We start from the raw sequence: 18,489 nt of genomic DNA, 5'->3' as shown, positions 1-18,489 counted from the left end.
TCCAAGTCTCCTGTTGTACTGGCCTGACTCCTGATGGCGCCTCCATGCTCTGGACACTACGCTGAGACACAGTAAACCTTCTTGCCACAGCTCACATTCATGTGCCCTCCTGGATGAGCTGCACTACCTGAGCCACTTGTGTGGGTTGTAAACTCCGTCTCATGCTACCACTAGAGTGAAAGCACCACCAGCATTCAAAAGTGACCAAAACATAAGCCAGGAAGCATAGGAACTGAGAAGTGGTCTGTGGTCCCCACCTGCAGAACCACTCCTTTAATGGAGATGTCTTGCTAATTGCCTATAATTTCCACCAGTTGTCTGTTCCATTTGCACAATAGCATGTGAAATTGATTGTCAATCAGTGTTGCTTCCTGAGTGGACAGTGTGATTTCACAGAAATGTGATTGACTTGGAGTTACATTATGTTGTTTAGGTGTTCCCTTTATTTTTTGAGCAGTGTATTTACACATACAGCAGGTTCCATTTGAGGTGGATACTCTGGAAATGATAAAGTCTTCATACTGCTGAGATGTAGAACTGGTCATGTATTCAATGAATACAGAAATAAATAAAAAAAAACAGAGCTTATTACTTCCCAAAAAACAGCAAGAGAGCCAAGGTGTAATACCACACATGAAGACTACCTGTCTTCTTCATGTGTGGTATTACACCTTGGCTCTATGCATTTTGATGAAACTGAGCTGTAATACCACACAGGACCTGATGACAAAGGTGGTGCTTTTTTTCAGCTATGTTTTTCTAACTCTAAATAACCTCTGTAGGGTACGTTCAGACGAGCGGATTTACAGCGTATTTTACGCTGCAGATCCTCTGCTGAAGAACCTCTGTATGGTGCCTTTACACGTGCCTGCTCGGAGCGGCAATAGTCCATTACGTGCAGACACACTGAAACGATGTGCGAGCCGCTGCACATGCGCAGTGTACTCGCACATATCGTGTCCGCACCCCCCCCCGCCTGCTCAATGAGCTAGGCCAAGAGCTGCCGTGATGTGAGAGTATACTGCACATGCGCGCGGTGACTCGCCCATCGCAGTGTGTCTGCTCATAGCGGCATATTGCCGCTCCGAGCAGGCACGTGTAAAGGCAGCATACAGAGGTCCTTCAGCGGCAGATCCGCAGCGAAATATGCACGGAAAATCCGCTCGTCTGAATGTACCCTTAAATTGTTAAATCCAGAATACACAAAGAACACTGGTTACACCCTTAAATTGGAAACTGTCCACAAAGAGGAGAATGTACGGATATAGGCAGGCAAAATGTGCACAACTGCAGACCAAAAAAAAAAAAATTATCTATTTTGCATAACAAGATATCCATATGTTATTGTAGGTAATCTCTGCAGAGTCATGCACTTTTGCCACCAGCACTGACACTACAGTAGCCTAAAAGGGAACATCATGTGGCTATCCAGGGTGTTTTGTAGTCAATTTTCATAATGGCTGTAGTAGAGATTGGCACATAACCGTGTTTTAAGAGCAGCTGGCATTCTGAGCTACAACGGGTGTGGGTACATACAGATGTAGGAGGCAATGGTTTCTTTTATCATTTCATTGTTTGGATAGTAGTACGCAGGATTAAAAGAACTCACCTTTATAAATGCAGCCCTATACAAACAACGACTTCAGAGATTTCTGCATGTAGAATTGTTTTTGTCCTTTTTTATTCTCAAAGCACTATACTTAAATTTACTAGGACAGCAATAATATAGTGGTCAACTTGTTTAGAACGCATACATACAGTTAAAGGCATTGCGGATATAGTAAGTTCAATATGTTACATACATACATTTGTACAGAGCCCTTCATATATTAAAGTGCTATAAAACAGTGTAATACATTGTAGTGGTTTCATTTCTTTGCACTCTAAAAATATGTTTATTTCAATTTCACATAAATGTATATGAACTACCCTATATTACAGCTGTTATCATAGGAGTCAACCTGACCCCTTAAATGTATGATACAATAGACGTTATTCAAAAGGAACACCAAGCTTTAAGTAGAAAGCATATATACAAAACAAAAATCAGAAAAGGTTTTCGGGACTGGAAATTTGCAAGTTAAAGTAGTGGTCATAGGGGAAGGCCATTGTCTGGGCCACTGTGATGACTTGTAAAGTAGACAACAGATCCCTGCCTCACATAGTCACTGACAAGTACAATAGACTATATTGACATGTGCAGCAAACAGTTAAGATTTCCTATTATTTCTACACACCTAAGAATTGCAATGAAAAACTGAAGCAGTGAGCCATCCCCATAAGAAGATGGCGCTAGCAATGTGATTGGTGACCATAGCCAACTGCTCCAGTTTTCATTCACACTAGAGTTTATCAATGTCTCTAATCTTTTGTGGGATAGATGGCCATCTACTGGATCAAAAAACAGCATGTACCTTAAAGGGGTACTCCGCTGCTCGGCAATTGGAACAAACTGTTCCGAACGCTGGAACAGACTTGCATTGAGGGGGCGGGGCGTGATGTCATGAGGGGGTGGGGCTATGACATCACGAGCTCCCGGCTCCAGCGTTCGGAAAAGTTTGTTCCAAATGCTGAGCAGCGGAGTACACCTTTAAACAATAAATAGGGCAGACCTAATTTTATTTTTCCCTATAAAAAAAAAAATGAAGAGAGACACAAATTCAGCACTATCATTTAAAGACTACTGTTTTGTTCTGTGAAGGTTTCTATATACAGCAGTGTATTCTTCTCTTCGGTTTGCACCAATACTTTACAGCTACTAAATGCCCTGGTAGATCCTGAAGACACTCCCAATTGCTCATCCATGGGGCAGAATTACATCTAGTATGAGACATTCATCCAGAACGTGTCTAACAAACCGGTAAAACTATCCAAACTGCCAACAACTTTTCTGTTCATGGGTCCACACAATCATGGGAGATGGGAATAGTAGCCCGGGCAGATGAGTATGAGATGTACCAGAAGACAGAACATAAGGCACAACAATTTGGCCTATCAACTTGAACCAAATGCAGCTTCATAGCCAGCATGAGGAGGCTGGGGGACACATCAGACCCGAATCACAGGAGTAGTGGCAGTAAGGGGCACAGTAGAGCCGCATTCATAGTCCAGGTCCACAATTGTCTGCATGTTGGCATTTAGGCTGCTCATGGATGTGCCTGTGCCAGTCTGACGCTCTCGTAAGCTCTGCAAGTAACTCTGCAAAAGAAACCATAAAAGAATAATGAAAACTGAAAGCATAATCTGAAGGCCTACAATGTCTATTCATCTATAAATGGACCAGTCATGCACTATTGTAATAACAATTTAAAGGGAAGTGTTTGGAAAGGAAACATTTACATTCCACATTATTAATATACACTGCTCAAAAAACTAAAGGGAACACAAACCACACAATGTAACTCCAAGTCAATGACACTTCTGTGAAATCACACTGTCCACTCAGGAAGCAACACTGATTGACAATCAATTTCACATGCTGTTGTGCAAATGGAACAAACAACAGGTGAAAATGATAGGCAATTAGCAAGACACCCCCAATAAAAGGAGTGGTTCTGCAGGTGGTGACCACAGACCACTTCTCAATTCCTATGCTTCCTGGCTGAGGTTTTGGTCACTTTTTAAGGCTGGCGGTGCTTTCACTCTAGTGGTAGCGTGAGACGGAGTCTACAACCCACACAAGTGGCTCAGGTAGTGCAGCTCATCCAGGATAGCACATCAATGCGAGCTGTGGCAAGAAGGTTTGCTGTGTCTGTCAGCGTAGTGTCCAGAGCAGGGAGGCACTACCAGGAGACAGGCCAGTGCATCAGGAGACGTGGAGGAGGCCAACAACCCAGCAGCAGGACCACTACCTCTGCCTTTGTGCAAGAAGGAGCACTGCCAGAGCCAGAGTCAGAAACTGACTCCTTGAGGGTGGTAAGAGTGCCCAACGTCCACAGGTGGGGGTTTGTGCTTACAGCTCAACAACATGCAGGACGTTTGGCATTTGCCAGAGAACACCAAGACTGGCAAATTCGCCACTGGCGCCCTGTGCGCTTCACAGATGAAAGCAGGTTCACACTGAGCACATGTGACAGAGTCTTGAGACGCTATGGAGAACATTCTGCTGGCTGCAAAATCCTCCAGCATGACCGGTTTGGTGGTGGGTCAGTAATGGTGTAGGGTGGCATATTTATTTTTTTTTTTGGGGGGGGGGGGGGGGGGGGCGCACAGCCCTCCATGTGCTTGCTAGAGGTAGCCTGACTGCCATTAGGTACAGAGATGAGCTCCTCAGACCCCTGGTGAGACCATATGCTGGTGCGATTGGCCCTGGATTCCACCTAATGCAAGACAATGCTAGACCTCATGTGGCTGGAGTGTGTCAGCAGTTCCTGCTAGAGGAAGGCATTGATGCTATGGACTGGCCTGCCCGCTCCCCAGACCTGAATCTGATTGAGCATATCTGGGACATCACGTCTCGCTCCATTCACCAACGTCACGTTGCACCACAGACTGTCCAGGAGTTGGCGGATGCACCTCATCAGGAGCATGCCCAGGCATTGTAGGGAGGTTATACGGGCACATTGAGGCCACACACACTACTGAGCCTCATTTTGACTCGTTTTAAGGACATTACATCAAAGGTGGATCAGCCTGCAGTGTGGTTTTCCACTTTGATTTTGAGTGTGACTCCATATCCAGACCTCCATGGGTTGATAAACTTGATTTCCATTGATAGTTGAATGTGATAACAAAAACTATTTAAAGGGTACCTCTCATCAAAAAAAACTTTTGATATATTATAGATTAATGTATGCAGAATAACTTCACAATTGCATGTTAATAAAAAATATGCTTCTTTCTATTTAATTTTCCACTTTGAAGAAATGACCACTAGGGGTCTCCCTACCAGTCCTGGCAGCAAGCATTTCAGACTCATGCTGGAGTCCTAAACACTACGAGCTGCCAGTCTGCTTTGGCAGCTCTGAGTGTTCTCCTTTGTGAACAGCCTGCTTTGTTCACAGCCTGTTTGGCTGTGAACAAAGCAGGCTGGCAGCTCTGAGTGTTTAGGACTCCAGCATGAGTCAGAAATGCTTGCTGACAGGACTGATCAGGAAAAATACAATAGAAAGAAGCATATTTTTCATTAACATGCTATTGGAAAGTTATTCAACATTCATTAATCTAAAATATATCAAAAGTTTATTATTTGATGAGAGGTACCCTTTAAAGACGAAAGTATTTCATACGATTAGTTCATTCATTCAGATGTAGGATGTGTTATCTAAGTGTTCCCTTTATTTTTTTGAGCAGTGTAGTAGTGGTTCCCAACCGCGGCAGTCCAGTAGTGAAGATGGTGACAGGACGCACTAGGATCCCTGTAGTGTATCACCACTACAGGGGTCCTAGCACATCCTAGCTGTTAAGGTCTCCAGGGGCTTCTGACCTCTAGAGACACTGCCTGTGGCCACTAGAGGTAGAAACGTCACTTCTGCAGAAAGAAGAGTAGGAGCCATCTACAGGGGGCAAGCTAACTACAGGGTAGCCCTATATACAGGCATAAAGTTACTTACAGGGAACAAAAGGGGAAGATTTAGCAAAACCTTTCCAGAAGAAAAGTTGCCGAGTTGCCCAATCAGATTGCTTCTTTCAAGACTGTCTGTCTCAAGACAATGTCCATTATGTTATGAGAAACAGCAGGAGCAAAGACAGATTTCAATTTGGCAAATCTGCTACATCTTCTATCAATTGTTAAATATTTAGGAATTAACACATTAATAAACATTGTTTTAAGGCTCCTTATTGTCAATCACCAAGCACATTTAATTTCTATAGTCTATGACAAGTCTTGTATGCAAAAATCTAAGAAGAGAGCTCTAAAGCTGTCCCACCTGGTAAAGTTTACAGTGCCTTGCAAAAGTATTGTACGTAAATATACGTCATGGTGCAGTGGTACTTAACCCACCACGACGTACACTTACGCTCCGCCATGACCATGAGCACCAGACCGGTGCTCACGTCATGTGCAGCAGGTCCCGGCTGCTGTCCGCCATTAACCCCTCAGATGGCGTGATCAATACAGATCATGGCATCTGCGGCAGTGCAGTACTTTAAAATGGATGATAGGATCGCCCGCAGCGCTGCCGAGGGGATTCGATCATCCATAATGGCGGACCGAGGTCCTCTCGGCTGCTTCCGTCCGTCTCCTGGGGTCTTCTGCTCTGGTCTGAGATCGAGCAGACCAGAGCAGAAGATAGCCGATAACCCTGATCAGTGCTATGCCCTATGCATAGCACTGAACAGTATTAGCAGTTAAAGGATTGCTATAAATCCCTATTAAAGTGTAATAAAAAAAAAGTAAAAACATTTGAAAAAATCATCAGTTTTTTGCATTTTACCCCTCCAAAAAGCGTTAAAAAAAATAAATTCATAAACATATTTGGTATCGCCGCATGCATCAAAATATTTTGTTAATTATCCCGTATGGTGAATGGCGTAAAAAGAAAAAAAAAAAAATAATCCAAAATTGCTGCTTTGTCAATTTTTTTTCCAAAATACAAAAATAATAATAATAAAAAGTAAAATATAAGCAAAAGTGGTACCGATAAAAACTACAGATAACGGCACAAAAAATTTGCCCTCATACCTCCCTGTATACGGAAACATTTGAAAGTTACAGGTGGTCAAAATATGGCAATTTCAAACATACTAATTTAGTAAAAATAGTTTGAGATTTTTTTTTTTAAGTGGTACAATTACCGTATTTATCGGGGTATACCACGCACCGGCCTATAACACGCACCCTCATTTTACCAGGGATATTTGGGTAAAAAAAGTTTTTTACCCAAATATCCATGGTAAAATGAGGGTGCGTGTGTGCGTGTGTATAACCCAATACACCCCCAGGAAAGGCAGGGGGAGAGAGGCCGTCGCTGCCCACTTCTCTCCCCCTGCCTTTCCTGGGGTCTAGAGCCCTGCTGCCGGCCCTTCTCTCCCCCTGGCTATCGGCGCTGCTGCCCGTTCTGTCCCCCTGACTATCGATGCCGATAGCCAGGGGGAGAGAAGCGGCGCCGACAGCCAGGGGGAGAGAAGGGGCAGCGGCACCCATTGCCGGCGCCGCTGCCCCGTTGCCTCCCCCCATCCCCGATGGCATAATTACCTGGGTCGGGTCCACGCTGCTGCAGGCCTCCGGAGCGCGTCCCCTGCGTCGTTGCTATGCGCGGCGCACTGAAGTCATGCGCCGCGCAGCGCATAGCAACGACGCCGTGGACGCACGCCGGAGGCCTGCAGCAGCGCGGACCCGACCCAGGTAATTATGCCACCGGGGATGGGGGGAGGCAACGGGGCAGCGGCGCCGGTAATGGGTGCCGCTGCCCTTTCTCTCCCCGTGGCTGTCGCCGCCGCTTCTCTCCCTCTGGCTATAGGCACCGGCAATGGGGCGCCGGCACCGATTGTCAGGGGGACAGAACGGGCAGCGGCGCCGATAGCCAGGGGGAGAGAAGGGCTGGCAGCAGCGCTCTAGACCCCAGGAAAGGCAGGGGGAGAGAAGCGGGCAGCGACGGCCTCTCTCCCCCTGCCTTTCCTGGGGTGTATCGGCGTATAACACGCACATAGACTTTAGGCTAAAAATTTTAGCCTAAAAAGTGCGTGTTATACGCCGATAAATACGGTATAAAAGGCACATAACATGGGAATAAATTTTGATCGTATTGACCCACAGAATAAAGAAAACATGTCATTTACCGTAAAGTCTACAGCGTGAAAACAAAAGCTTCCAAAATTTGCTAAATTGCTTTTCTTTTCAATTTTCCCACATAAATAATATTTTTTTGGTTGCACCATACATTCTATGGTAAAATAAGTGATTTCATTAAAGTAAAATTGGTGACACAAAAAACAAGCCCTCATATAAAAAGAGTTATGATTTTAAGATGGCGGAGGAGGAAAAAAAGGAAAATGCAAAAATAAAATTGTCCTGGTCCTTAACCCCTTAAGAACCAGTTTTTGCACTTTCGTTTTTTCCTCCTTACCTTTTAAAAATCATAACCCTTTCAATTTTCCACCTAAAAATCCATATTATGGCTTATTTTTTGCGTCACCAATTCTACTTTGCAGGGACATTAGTCATTTTACCCCAAAATTCACAGCGAAACGGAATAAAAAAAAATTAATTGTGTGACAAAATCGAAGAAAAAAACGCCATTTTGTAACTTTTGGGGGCTTCCGTTTCTACGCAGTGCATATTTCAGTAAAATTTACACCTTATTATTCTGTAGGTCCATACAGTTAAAATGATACCCTACTTATATAGGTTGGATATTGTCGTACTTCTGGAAAAAAATCATAACTACATGCAGGAAAATGTATACGTTTAAAAATTTCCTATTCTGACCCCTATAACTTTTTATTTTTCCACATACAGGGCGGTATGAGGGCTCATTCTTTGCGCCGTGATCTGAAGTTTACCATTTTTGTTTTGATCTGACTTTTTGATCACTTTTTAAATGGTATAAAAAGTGACCAAAATACGCTTTTTTGGACTTTGGAATTTTTTTTGCGCGTACGCCATTGACCGTGCAATTTAATTAACGATATATTTTTATAGTTTGGACATTTACGCATGTGGCAATACCACATATGTTTATTTTTAATTTACACTGCTTTATTTTTTTTATGGGAAAAGGGGGGTGATTCAAACTTTTATTAGGGAAGGGGTTAAATGACCTTTAACAACACTTTTTTCTTTGCAGTGTTATAGGTCCCATAGGGACCTATAACACTGCACACACTGATCTTTTATGCTGCTGATCACAGGTGTGTATTAACACGCCTGTGATCAGTGTTATCGGCGCTTGACTGCTCCTGCCTGGATCTCAGGCATGGAGCAGTCATTCGTCGATCGGACACCGAGGAGGCAGGTAAGGGCCCTCCCGGTGTCCTGTAAGCGATTTCTCCACGGCGATCCCGAACAGCCTAACTGAGCAGCCGGGTCACTTTCACTTCAGACGCGGCGGTCAGCTTTGATCGCCGCGGCTGAAGAGTTAATACAGGGAATCACCGCAATCGGTTAGGTCCTGTATTAGCCGCGGGTCCCGGCCGTTAATAGCCGCCGGGACACCGCGTGACCCCGCGGCATATCGCGGGAGCCGGCAGACCTTCGTCGTTAAAGGGTTAAGGCCAAAATGGGCCTGGTCCTTATGGGCTTAAGTTCAATGTTTTGTTAATCTGAATTTTATGTGATGGCTCAAAACACAATAGTCTAAGTTGGTGAAATGAAATGAGAAAAATATATAAATAAAACTATTGTTTAGAAATAGAAAACAGAAAATTGCCATGTGCATTTGTATTCACCCCCTTTGTTAGGAAGGCCATAAAAAGCTCTGGTGCAACCAATTACCTTCAGAAGTCACATAATTAGTGAAATGATGTCCACCTGTGTGCAATCTAAGTGTCACATGATCTGTCATTACATATACACACCTATTTTTAAATGGCCCCAGAGGCTGCAATACCTAAGCAAGAGGCATCAGTAACCAAACACTGCCATTAAGACCAAGGAACTCTCCAAAAAAGTAAGGGACAATGTTGAGTACAAGTCAGGGTTAGGTTATAAAACAAAAAAATATATATATATCTATCCAAATTGATAATTGATAATCCGCAGGAGCACCATCAAATCTATCATAACCAAAAGGAAAGAACATGGCAACAGCAAACCTGGCAAGATACGGCCGTCCACCAAAACTCACGGACCGGGAAGGGAGGGCATTAATCAGAGAAGCAGCACAGAGACCTAAGGTAACCCTGGAGGAGCTGCAGAGTTCCACAGCAGAGACTGGAGTATCTGTACATAGGACGACAATAAGCTGTACGCTCCATAGAGTTGGGCTTTATGGCAGAGTGGCCAGAAGAAAGCCATTACTTTCAGCTAAAAACAAAAAGGCACGTTGTGAGTTTGCGAAAAGGCATGTGGGAGACTCCCAAAATGTATGGAGGAAGGTGCTCTGGCCTGATGAGACTAAAATTGAACATTTCAGCCATCAAAGAAAATGCTATGTCTGGCACAAACCCAACACATCACCCAAAGAACACCATCAGCAGCCGGGACTGGGAAACTGGTCAGAGTTGAGCGAAAGATGGATAGTGCTAAATACAGGTTTTTCTCAAGAATATCCCTGTACCACTCTGTGCATGATTTGAGGCTAGGACGGAGGTTCACCTTCCAGCAGGACAATGACCCCAAACACACTGCTAAAGAAACACTTCAGTGGTTGAAGGGGAAACATGTAAATGTGTTGGAATGGCCTAGTAAAAGCCCAGATCTCAATCCAATCGAAAATCTGTGGTCAGACTTAAAGATTGCTGTTCACAAGCGCGAACCATCCAACTTGAAGGTGCGGGAGCAGTTTTGCAAGGAGGAATGGGCAAAAATCCCAGTGGTAAGATGTGGCAAGCTCATAGAGACTTATCCAAAGCGACTTGGAGCTGTGAATGCCGCAAAAGAGGGCTCTACAAAGTATTGACTTTAGGGGGGTGAATAGTTATGCACATTGACTTTTTCTGTTATTTTGTCCTATTTGTTGTTTGCGTCACAATAATTAACATCTTCAAAGTTGTGGGTATGTTCTGTAAATTAAATTATCTAAATCCGTAACCTCTTAAGGACCCGGGGTTTTTCCATTTTTGCACTTTCGCTTTTTCCTCTTTAGCTTTAAAAAATCATAACTCTTTCAATTTTGCACCTAAAAATCCATGTGATGGCTTATTTTTTGCGCCACCAATTCTACTTTGTAATGACAGTAATTTTACCCAAAAATCTACGGCGAAACGAAAAAAAAATAATCATTGTGTGCCAAAATTGAAGAAAAAGCGCAATTTTGGAGCTTTTGGGGCTTTCGTTTCTACACAGTACATTTTTTGGTAGAAATGACACGTTATCTTTGTTCTGTAGGTCCATACGATTAAAATGATACCCTACTTATTATATAGGTTGGATTTTGCCGTTCTGAAAAAAAATATACATGCAGGAAAATGTATATGTTGTCATCTTCTGACCCCTATAATTTTTTTATTTTTCTGCGTATGGGGCAGTATGAGGGCTAATTTTTGTGCCGTGATCTGAAGTTTTTAGCAGTACCATTTTTGTATCGGACTTATTGATCGCTTTTTATTCATTTTTTCATGATCTAAAAAGTGACCAAAAATACGCTATTTTGGACTTTGGAATTTTTTTCCGGGTACGCCATTGACCGTGCGGTTAAATTAATGATATTTTTATAATTCGGACATTTCCGCACGAGGCTATACCACATGTTTATTTTTATTTACACACTTTTTTTTTTTTATGGGAAAAGGGGGTGATTCTGATTTTTATTAGGGGTTAAATCACATTTATTAACTTTTTTTTTGTACGCATTGTTATAGCCCCCTCTAGGGGCTGTAACATTGCATACACTGATTGCAGGCACTGTTCAATGCATTGCTATAGGAATGCATTGATCAGTGCTTTCTGCGCTTGATTGCTCAAGCCTGGATTTCAGGCTGGGAGCAATCAAACGCCAATTGGACAGCTGGGAAGAAGGTAAGGCAACTCCGGCTGTCCTCTCAGCTGTGCTGAGCTAGCTGGTATGAATTTTTTCCAATTTAGATGCCGCAATCAACTTTGATTGTGGCATCTAAAGGATTGATACCGGACATCAGCCCGATCAGCGATGTCCGGTATTAGCCGCGGGTCCCGGTTGCTGCTAGCAACCGGGACCCCGCAGATACGAAGCGCGCTCAGCTTCGGTGCGCACTTCACAGATCGGCAGCTGGCCACGGACGTAAATATACGTATTTACGTAAATATACGTAAATATCCATTAAGGGGTTAGACAATCCACGTTAATTCCAGGTTGTGAGGCACCAAAATACGGAATACAGTGCCTTGTAAAAGTGAATACTTTTACAAGGCACTATATGTCCTAAAGATTTCTACTCATACTTTATGTACGTATTTTATTTGTATATTGAGAACTGTTTGGATATGTTAGCCCTACAACCCACAGGACTCCTATAGATGAATTGGACATAATACAGACTCTTACCGGTGCAAGGATGTCCCCAGTATATCTTTTTATAGGGTTGGCCTTCCGCCGATAAGTTCCTTCTTGAGAAGTCACACTCTGACGTTTTTTGGCCTCTTTCTGGCGGATTCTGAGAAGCTGGAGGCGCTTTTGACGTCTGCTTATGATCACTGTCAAATTAAGTAAGAATCACATACAGAGTAAGCTTCGAAGGGTGAAACATAACAGACAAGGTAGAAAATATGGCAACATCTGACAATAAGATGAGAAAAGGACTTCAGAATACGTCTTGTGTTGGCATAGGTTAAAAAAACTTTAATTCATGTGCCAAGGAATACTGAGGTTTATTGGTGCAGGACCAGCATTAGAGTGTCAGACCGGTATACCATTACAGGGTGAATTACCTGGAGGCCTGAGCATATGGAGGTTCCACCGCTGATCCCACATTTGGGGCCAGAGTGAAAAGAGACTACTACATAACATACAGCCATATATAATTGTTAATTTATAGGTTAGGGATACTTTTTAGACAACTGTAGTACCTTACAGAAATGCTTCATGAGGGGGTAATACATTGTTCCATGCTAAGTTTATTTCTACACTGCATGATTGAATATTTGGTTTGGTCCACAGTTCACCATAAGGAGGGCAACAATAGAACAAAACTGGCCAGGGTACCATCTAACCTGCATGGTAAATGTCAAACAGCCCTGTATATTTTTCTTTGTGGAGAAGATCTGATATGTAGCATGACTATGTATCCTTAGAGTGCTGCTAAAGTACTTTTCCTGTTAAGGAGGGGGGGGGGGGGGCATTTCTGACCATTTGTTGTGTGGTTTAACTAGGTTATGTGATCTAGGTTTTTTTTTTATTATATAAAAGAAATAAAAAAATAAAATAAAAAGATACAGATACAAAAAATGTTTATATGAAAACACACACACACAGTTTTCCCATGTACAATCCTCCAAGTAACAGATGCGTTTTGTTCACAGCAGGAATTGCTGCAGACACAGAACTTGTGAGGTCTTCAGCCCACGGTAACCTTAGTGCAGGAAGTCACAACATATTTTCAACCTTTTCCATTAACCTCCAACCCTTGTTAACCTCAATACACAGTCCTAAGCGTCACACAGATGGTAGTGGTCCAGTAAATAGGCTCTGAAACTGACTACAATATTGTCCTACACATTACCCTATGAAATGCTCTATTCCATACATATTCTCTTTGAGACCCATATTATAGAGACTTATTTCGTTTTATAATGCCTTAGACATAATATTGAACAATTTTTTTTATTGACTTTAAAGAACTATAAAGAACTGCAGTGTGATAACCTACTCTCTCTCTTTATTAATCTTATTCAGGCCTCAGACATATGTCTCTACAGGAGATTGTATTACAGAATATGCATTTCCCTGGGGCTTTGTGCTATTGAGTTCCAAAGTATTCATGTACAGAAGTACTATGCTCCATCAGATCGCTTCTAGGGGAGAATACCGGTGCAAAACTGCAGTTACTATCACAGTAAAACCCCATAAACATCTGTAATGCCATATTACAGCTATCTACAAAACAGAGCTGACCTAGGGCCATGTGCATGCAGCATTAGGAACTGAAGTTATAATAATGGGGGGGGGGGCAAGTTTTTTTTTCTTAATATATACACAATAAAGCCAAGTTAAACTTTATCCCACAAAATGAAATAAAGAAAGCCATGGGGAAATACACATCACTATTCTAACACTATCCATGAAAAAACAGCTGCTCTTCAGTCTCCAGTGCCTTTACTTGACCAGCTTGCTGTATTTGCAGAAGTGAATTGTAGTCTGGTCCTTAAAAGGGGTACTCCGCCCCTAGACATCTTATCCCCCATCAAAAGGAGCGGGAACCCCGCCATCTCTCCCCAGCAGCAGGACCCCCGCGATCAGACATATTATCTCCTATCCTTGGATAGGGGATAAGATGTCTAGGGGCAGAGTGCCTCTTTTAATAACTGCCTAGTTACCAAAGTTCAGTTTCTTGTCTTCCTCCACTGACCGAAATAGAAAAGTAGTTCCTCTGGAGATCTCACTACTAAATAATACTTGGAATCTTATTTTCCTTGATACACATTTCTACACAGGTATCAATGTACCTGGTCAGATGGCTAGAAAAAGAACTTGCGAGCCCACTACTGGGGGAGGGGGGGGGGGGGAATAGAGGGGGATTTGCCTCCAAACTAATGAAAAAATTGACTTTTTGACAAGTATATATAAATTATCGATTAATCGAACCCAAGTTTTATGAGCCAAAAATACTCCTCAAGCAACTAGGATGGTTATGGTTAAGATTACTACATGTTCCAAGATTGATAGTTTTTTTTCCCCAAAAACAGATTTTGTATTATTGTATTGTTTAAAAGGGGTATTCCAGGAATTGTTTTTTTTATTTGACTATGCTACAGGGGCTGTAAAGTTAGTGTAGTTCCTAATAGTGTCTGTAGCTGTGCGTTACGGTTTTCTCACAATTCTTCTGTGAATTTCACCCCAATATTTATTTTTACCAGCATACAAAATGACTGTTTCCCAGGTTGCAATGCGGCTGAGACCTGACTCACTAGTCAGCTGATGACAGGGAGCCTGTCTGCTTCAATGGGTGGAGCGATCGCTCGGTGGGAGAGAGATCAATCTGCAACTAATGCAACAGCTGTAGGCACCCTGATTGATAACCACAGGTCTTTTGAATGGATGCAGCTCATTTATGTTTCAATGGGTGGGGTGGCTGATGTGTGGGAGGAAGGAAAATGGAACTATGGGATTTGTAGGCAAAGAAGAAAACTCAAGAGTCAACACTCACCATCAGTATGCGAGAAGCCTTCGGCTGTCAGTTTCCACTGGACTACAATTCCCAGAATGCTCAACACTGGCCAGATGCCTAGGACCACCCAACTGAACCAGCAGAGGGGATGAGACACTTCAAGGCGGAGACGGTCATAGACATACTGCACCAGCAGCATCATTTCAATGAAATAATCTGTGCACACAGTCAATATTGCAGCTCCAAATGTTGCAGTGGAGATAACAGTGAAAATCTTTTGCCACTGCAGAGTCAATACAGCAAATAGCATAGCAGAGCCCATCATCACTCCAATAGGAATCCAGGCTGTGGGTGGATGGTAGAACTGCTCCAAGCCCACAAGGCAAGCTGTGGCCACCAGAAGTCCAAGAATCAGGCCTGTCATAAATAGGCCCACACTGTGCACAAGCATGGTGACCAGTCCACAGAGCAGGCCAATCCCCAAGGCAATGCCCGCACTTAGCTCCAGGCTCAGTTGAGTTTCCAGGATACGCTCTTTGTGACAAAGTAAAAAAATGACTGCTGAACCAGCCAGCAAGCCTGACAGAAACATAATGGCTTTGAAGCACCTGTAACCTGCAGAGAAAGATGACAAACTCTGGTTAAAAAATTATACACAAAAGGCCTACAGTCTATAGAACCAAGCTTCCTTTTTTTCTGGTATTAAGACACTATTACTATAGCATGCTGGTGTTGCATTCTAATTTTATTGAAATACAAGACGCTCCTATTATGCTTTTAGAACCTCTTACTTCTCAGCAGCAAAAGGATATATGTGAATAAATCAGAAAACTTGAAAAAAAGTAAGCATGGTATAGCCAAACATGCTATCCTGCTGTGTAACCAATCACAATACAGCACATGACATACAGTTGACATTTTTTATAATATTGTCCTTCTTTTGCTGCTCAGCAGTGGAACCAGATGAGTATTTTGTCTCCTAATTTAATTTACTTATATTTCATATTTTATACAATTATACCTAAATTTATCACATTTCCTCTATAATAAAAAATTTCCATTACTCTTTTATCTTTTTCTATATTTATTATTACTAGATTATCCTTTATATATATATATATATATATTTTTTTTTTTCTCCCCTCTTTAATTCTAATCTCATTGGTGATTCAATGGTCATTTATTCCTTGTATCACTGATGATATAATCATTGGTGATTCATTGGTGACTTACATACAGGCTGATATCCCCTTTATTCACTCCTATATACAGTGGGGATCAAAAGTTTGGGCACCCCAGGTAAAAATTTGTATTAATGTGCATAAAGAAGACAAGGAAAGATGGAAAAATCTCCAAAATACATCAAATTACAGATTAGACATTCTTATAATATGTTAACAAAAGTTAGATTTTATTTCCATCATTTACACTTTCAAAATAACAGAAAACTAAAAAATAGTGTCTGCAAATGTTTGGGCACCCTGCAGAATTTATAGCATGCACTGCCCCCTTTGCAAAGCTGAGACCTGCCAGTGTCATGGATTGTTCTCAATCATCATCTGGGAAGACCAGGTGATGTCAATCTCAAAGGTTTTAAATGCCCAGACTCATCTGACCTTGCCCCAACAATCAGCACCATAGGTTCTTCTAAGCAGTTGTCTAGAAATCTGAAACTGAAAATAGTGGACGCTCACAAATCTGGAGAAGGCTATAAGAAGATAGCAAAACATTTTAAGATTTCAGTATCTTCTGTTCGGAATGTAATTAAGAAATGGCAGTCATCAGGAACAGTGGAAGTTAAAGCAAGATCTGGAAGACCAAGAAAAATATCAGACAGAACAGCTTGCAGGATTTTGAGAAAAACTATTCAAAACCCACGATTGACTGCACAATCCCTCCAGAAAGATCTGACAGACACTGGAGTTGTGGTACACTATTCCACTATAAAGAGATACTTGTACAAATATGGTCTTCATGGAAGAGTCATCAGAAGAAAACCTCTTCTACGTCCCCACCACAAAAATCAGCGTTTGAACTTTGCAAATGAACATATAGACAAGCCTGATGCATCTTGGAAACAAGTTCTGTGGACCGATGAGGTCAAAATTTAACTTTTTGACCGGAATAAGCAAAGGTACATTTGGAGAAGAAGGGGAACAGAATTTAATTAAAAGAATCTCTGTCCAACTGTTAAGCATGAGGGTGGATCAATCATGCTTTGGGGTTGTATTGCAGCCAGTGGCACAGGGAACATCTCATGAGTAGAAGGAAAAATGGATTCAATAAAATTTCAGCAAATTTCGGATGCTAACTTGATGCCATCTGTGAAAAAGCTGAAGTTAAAGAGAGGATAGCTTCTACAAATGGATAATTATCCTAAACACACCTCGAAATCCACGGGGATTACATCAAGAGGCGTAAACTGAAGGTTTTGCCATGGCCTTCACAATCTCCTGACCCAAACATAATTGAAAATCTATGGCTAGACTTTAAAAGAGCAGTGCGTGACAGACAGCCCAGAAATCTCAAAGAACTGGAAGACTTTTGTAAGGAAGAATGGGCAAAGATACCTCAAACAAGAATTGAAAGACTCTTGGCTGGCTACAAAGTGTTTACAAGCTGTGATACTTGCCAAAGGGGGCAGTACAAGATATTAACTCTGCAAGGTGCCCAAACTTGTGCAGATGCATTTTTTTTGTTTTCTGTTATTTTGAAAGTGTAAATGATGGAAATAAAATCTAACTTTTGTTGACATATAAGAATGTCTAATCTGTAATTTGATGCCTTTTGGAGATTTTCCATCTTTCTTTGGCTTCTTTATGCACATTAATACAAATTTTTACCTGGGGTGCCCAAACTTTTTTGATGCCCACTGTACAGGTTCTTCTAAAAAAAAAAAAAAAAAAAAATGAACTTTAGCACAATATGCAAATTTTTTTATTTTCCATAATGTAATGATAAAAATTTTACTTTCATATATTTTAGATTCATTGCACACCAACTGAAATATTTCAGGTCTTTTATTGTTTTAATACTGATGATTTTGGCATACAGCTCAAAAAAATTAGCATATTTCATCCGACCAATAAAAGAAAAGTGTTTTTAATACAAAAAAAAAGTCAACCTTCAAATAATTATGTTCAGTTATGCACTCAATACTTGGTCGGGAATCCTTTTGCAGAAATTACTGCTTCAATGCGGCGTGGCATAGAGGCAATAAGCCTGTGGCACTGCTGAGGTGTTCTGGAGGCCCAGGATGCTTCGATAGTGGCCTTAAGCTCATCCAGAGTGTTGGATCTTGCGTCTCTCAACTTTCTCTTCACAAGATCCCTCCTATTTTGATCCGTCACCCTAGATCAGTGGAATGGCTCCCCAACCCAACTGTGGCCAAATTCTTATCAATTCGTATGAATAAAAGTCTAGATAAATCCACCTGCAATAAATTAAAAAGCGGAGTGTCCCAGGCTTACCCTTCCCCATAGCACATCCCTAACCCCGGATCTTGACCCTATACTCAACAAATTCCTCATGAAAACGGGCAAGAACACCAAAAAGGGGATTGACAGAAGTTTTAGAGCCTGTCAAGACAATTTGTTGGATGTCTTAGGCCCCCTATCCAAAATTCTAGATTTAGTTGAGGATTCT

At 41.9% G+C, this 18,489-nt stretch overlaps 1 protein-coding gene across 3 annotated transcripts in view; it reads right to left on the bottom strand.

Moving 5' to 3' along the window:
• Window positions 1-1,126: 1,126 nt before the first annotated feature.
• The window catches only part of LOC130358714 (transmembrane protein 198), a 76,772-nt gene continuing 59,409 nt past the window's right edge, over window positions 1,127-18,489 (bottom strand). For 2 of the 3 annotated variants that reach the window (XM_056562363.1, XM_056562362.1), the window contains 3 exons: window positions 14,884-15,459; window positions 12,066-12,214; window positions 1,127-3,198 (listed from right to left, as the gene is read on the bottom strand). In XM_056562363.1, coding sequence (XP_056418338.1) covers window positions 3,049-3,198; window positions 12,066-12,214; window positions 14,884-15,459 — 875 coding nt within the window. In that variant the 3' untranslated portion in view covers window positions 1,127-3,048. The remainder of the gene's footprint in view (window positions 3,199-12,065; window positions 12,215-14,883; window positions 15,460-18,489) is intronic. The other variant, XM_056562359.1, reaches the window with a different exon arrangement.

This window comes from Hyla sarda, chromosome 2 (assembly GCF_029499605.1).
Source record: "Hyla sarda isolate aHylSar1 chromosome 2, aHylSar1.hap1, whole genome shotgun sequence".
Classification (NCBI taxonomy): domain Eukaryota; kingdom Metazoa; phylum Chordata; class Amphibia; order Anura; family Hylidae; genus Hyla; species Hyla sarda.
This window is presented reverse-complemented; position numbering and strand designations above follow the sequence as displayed.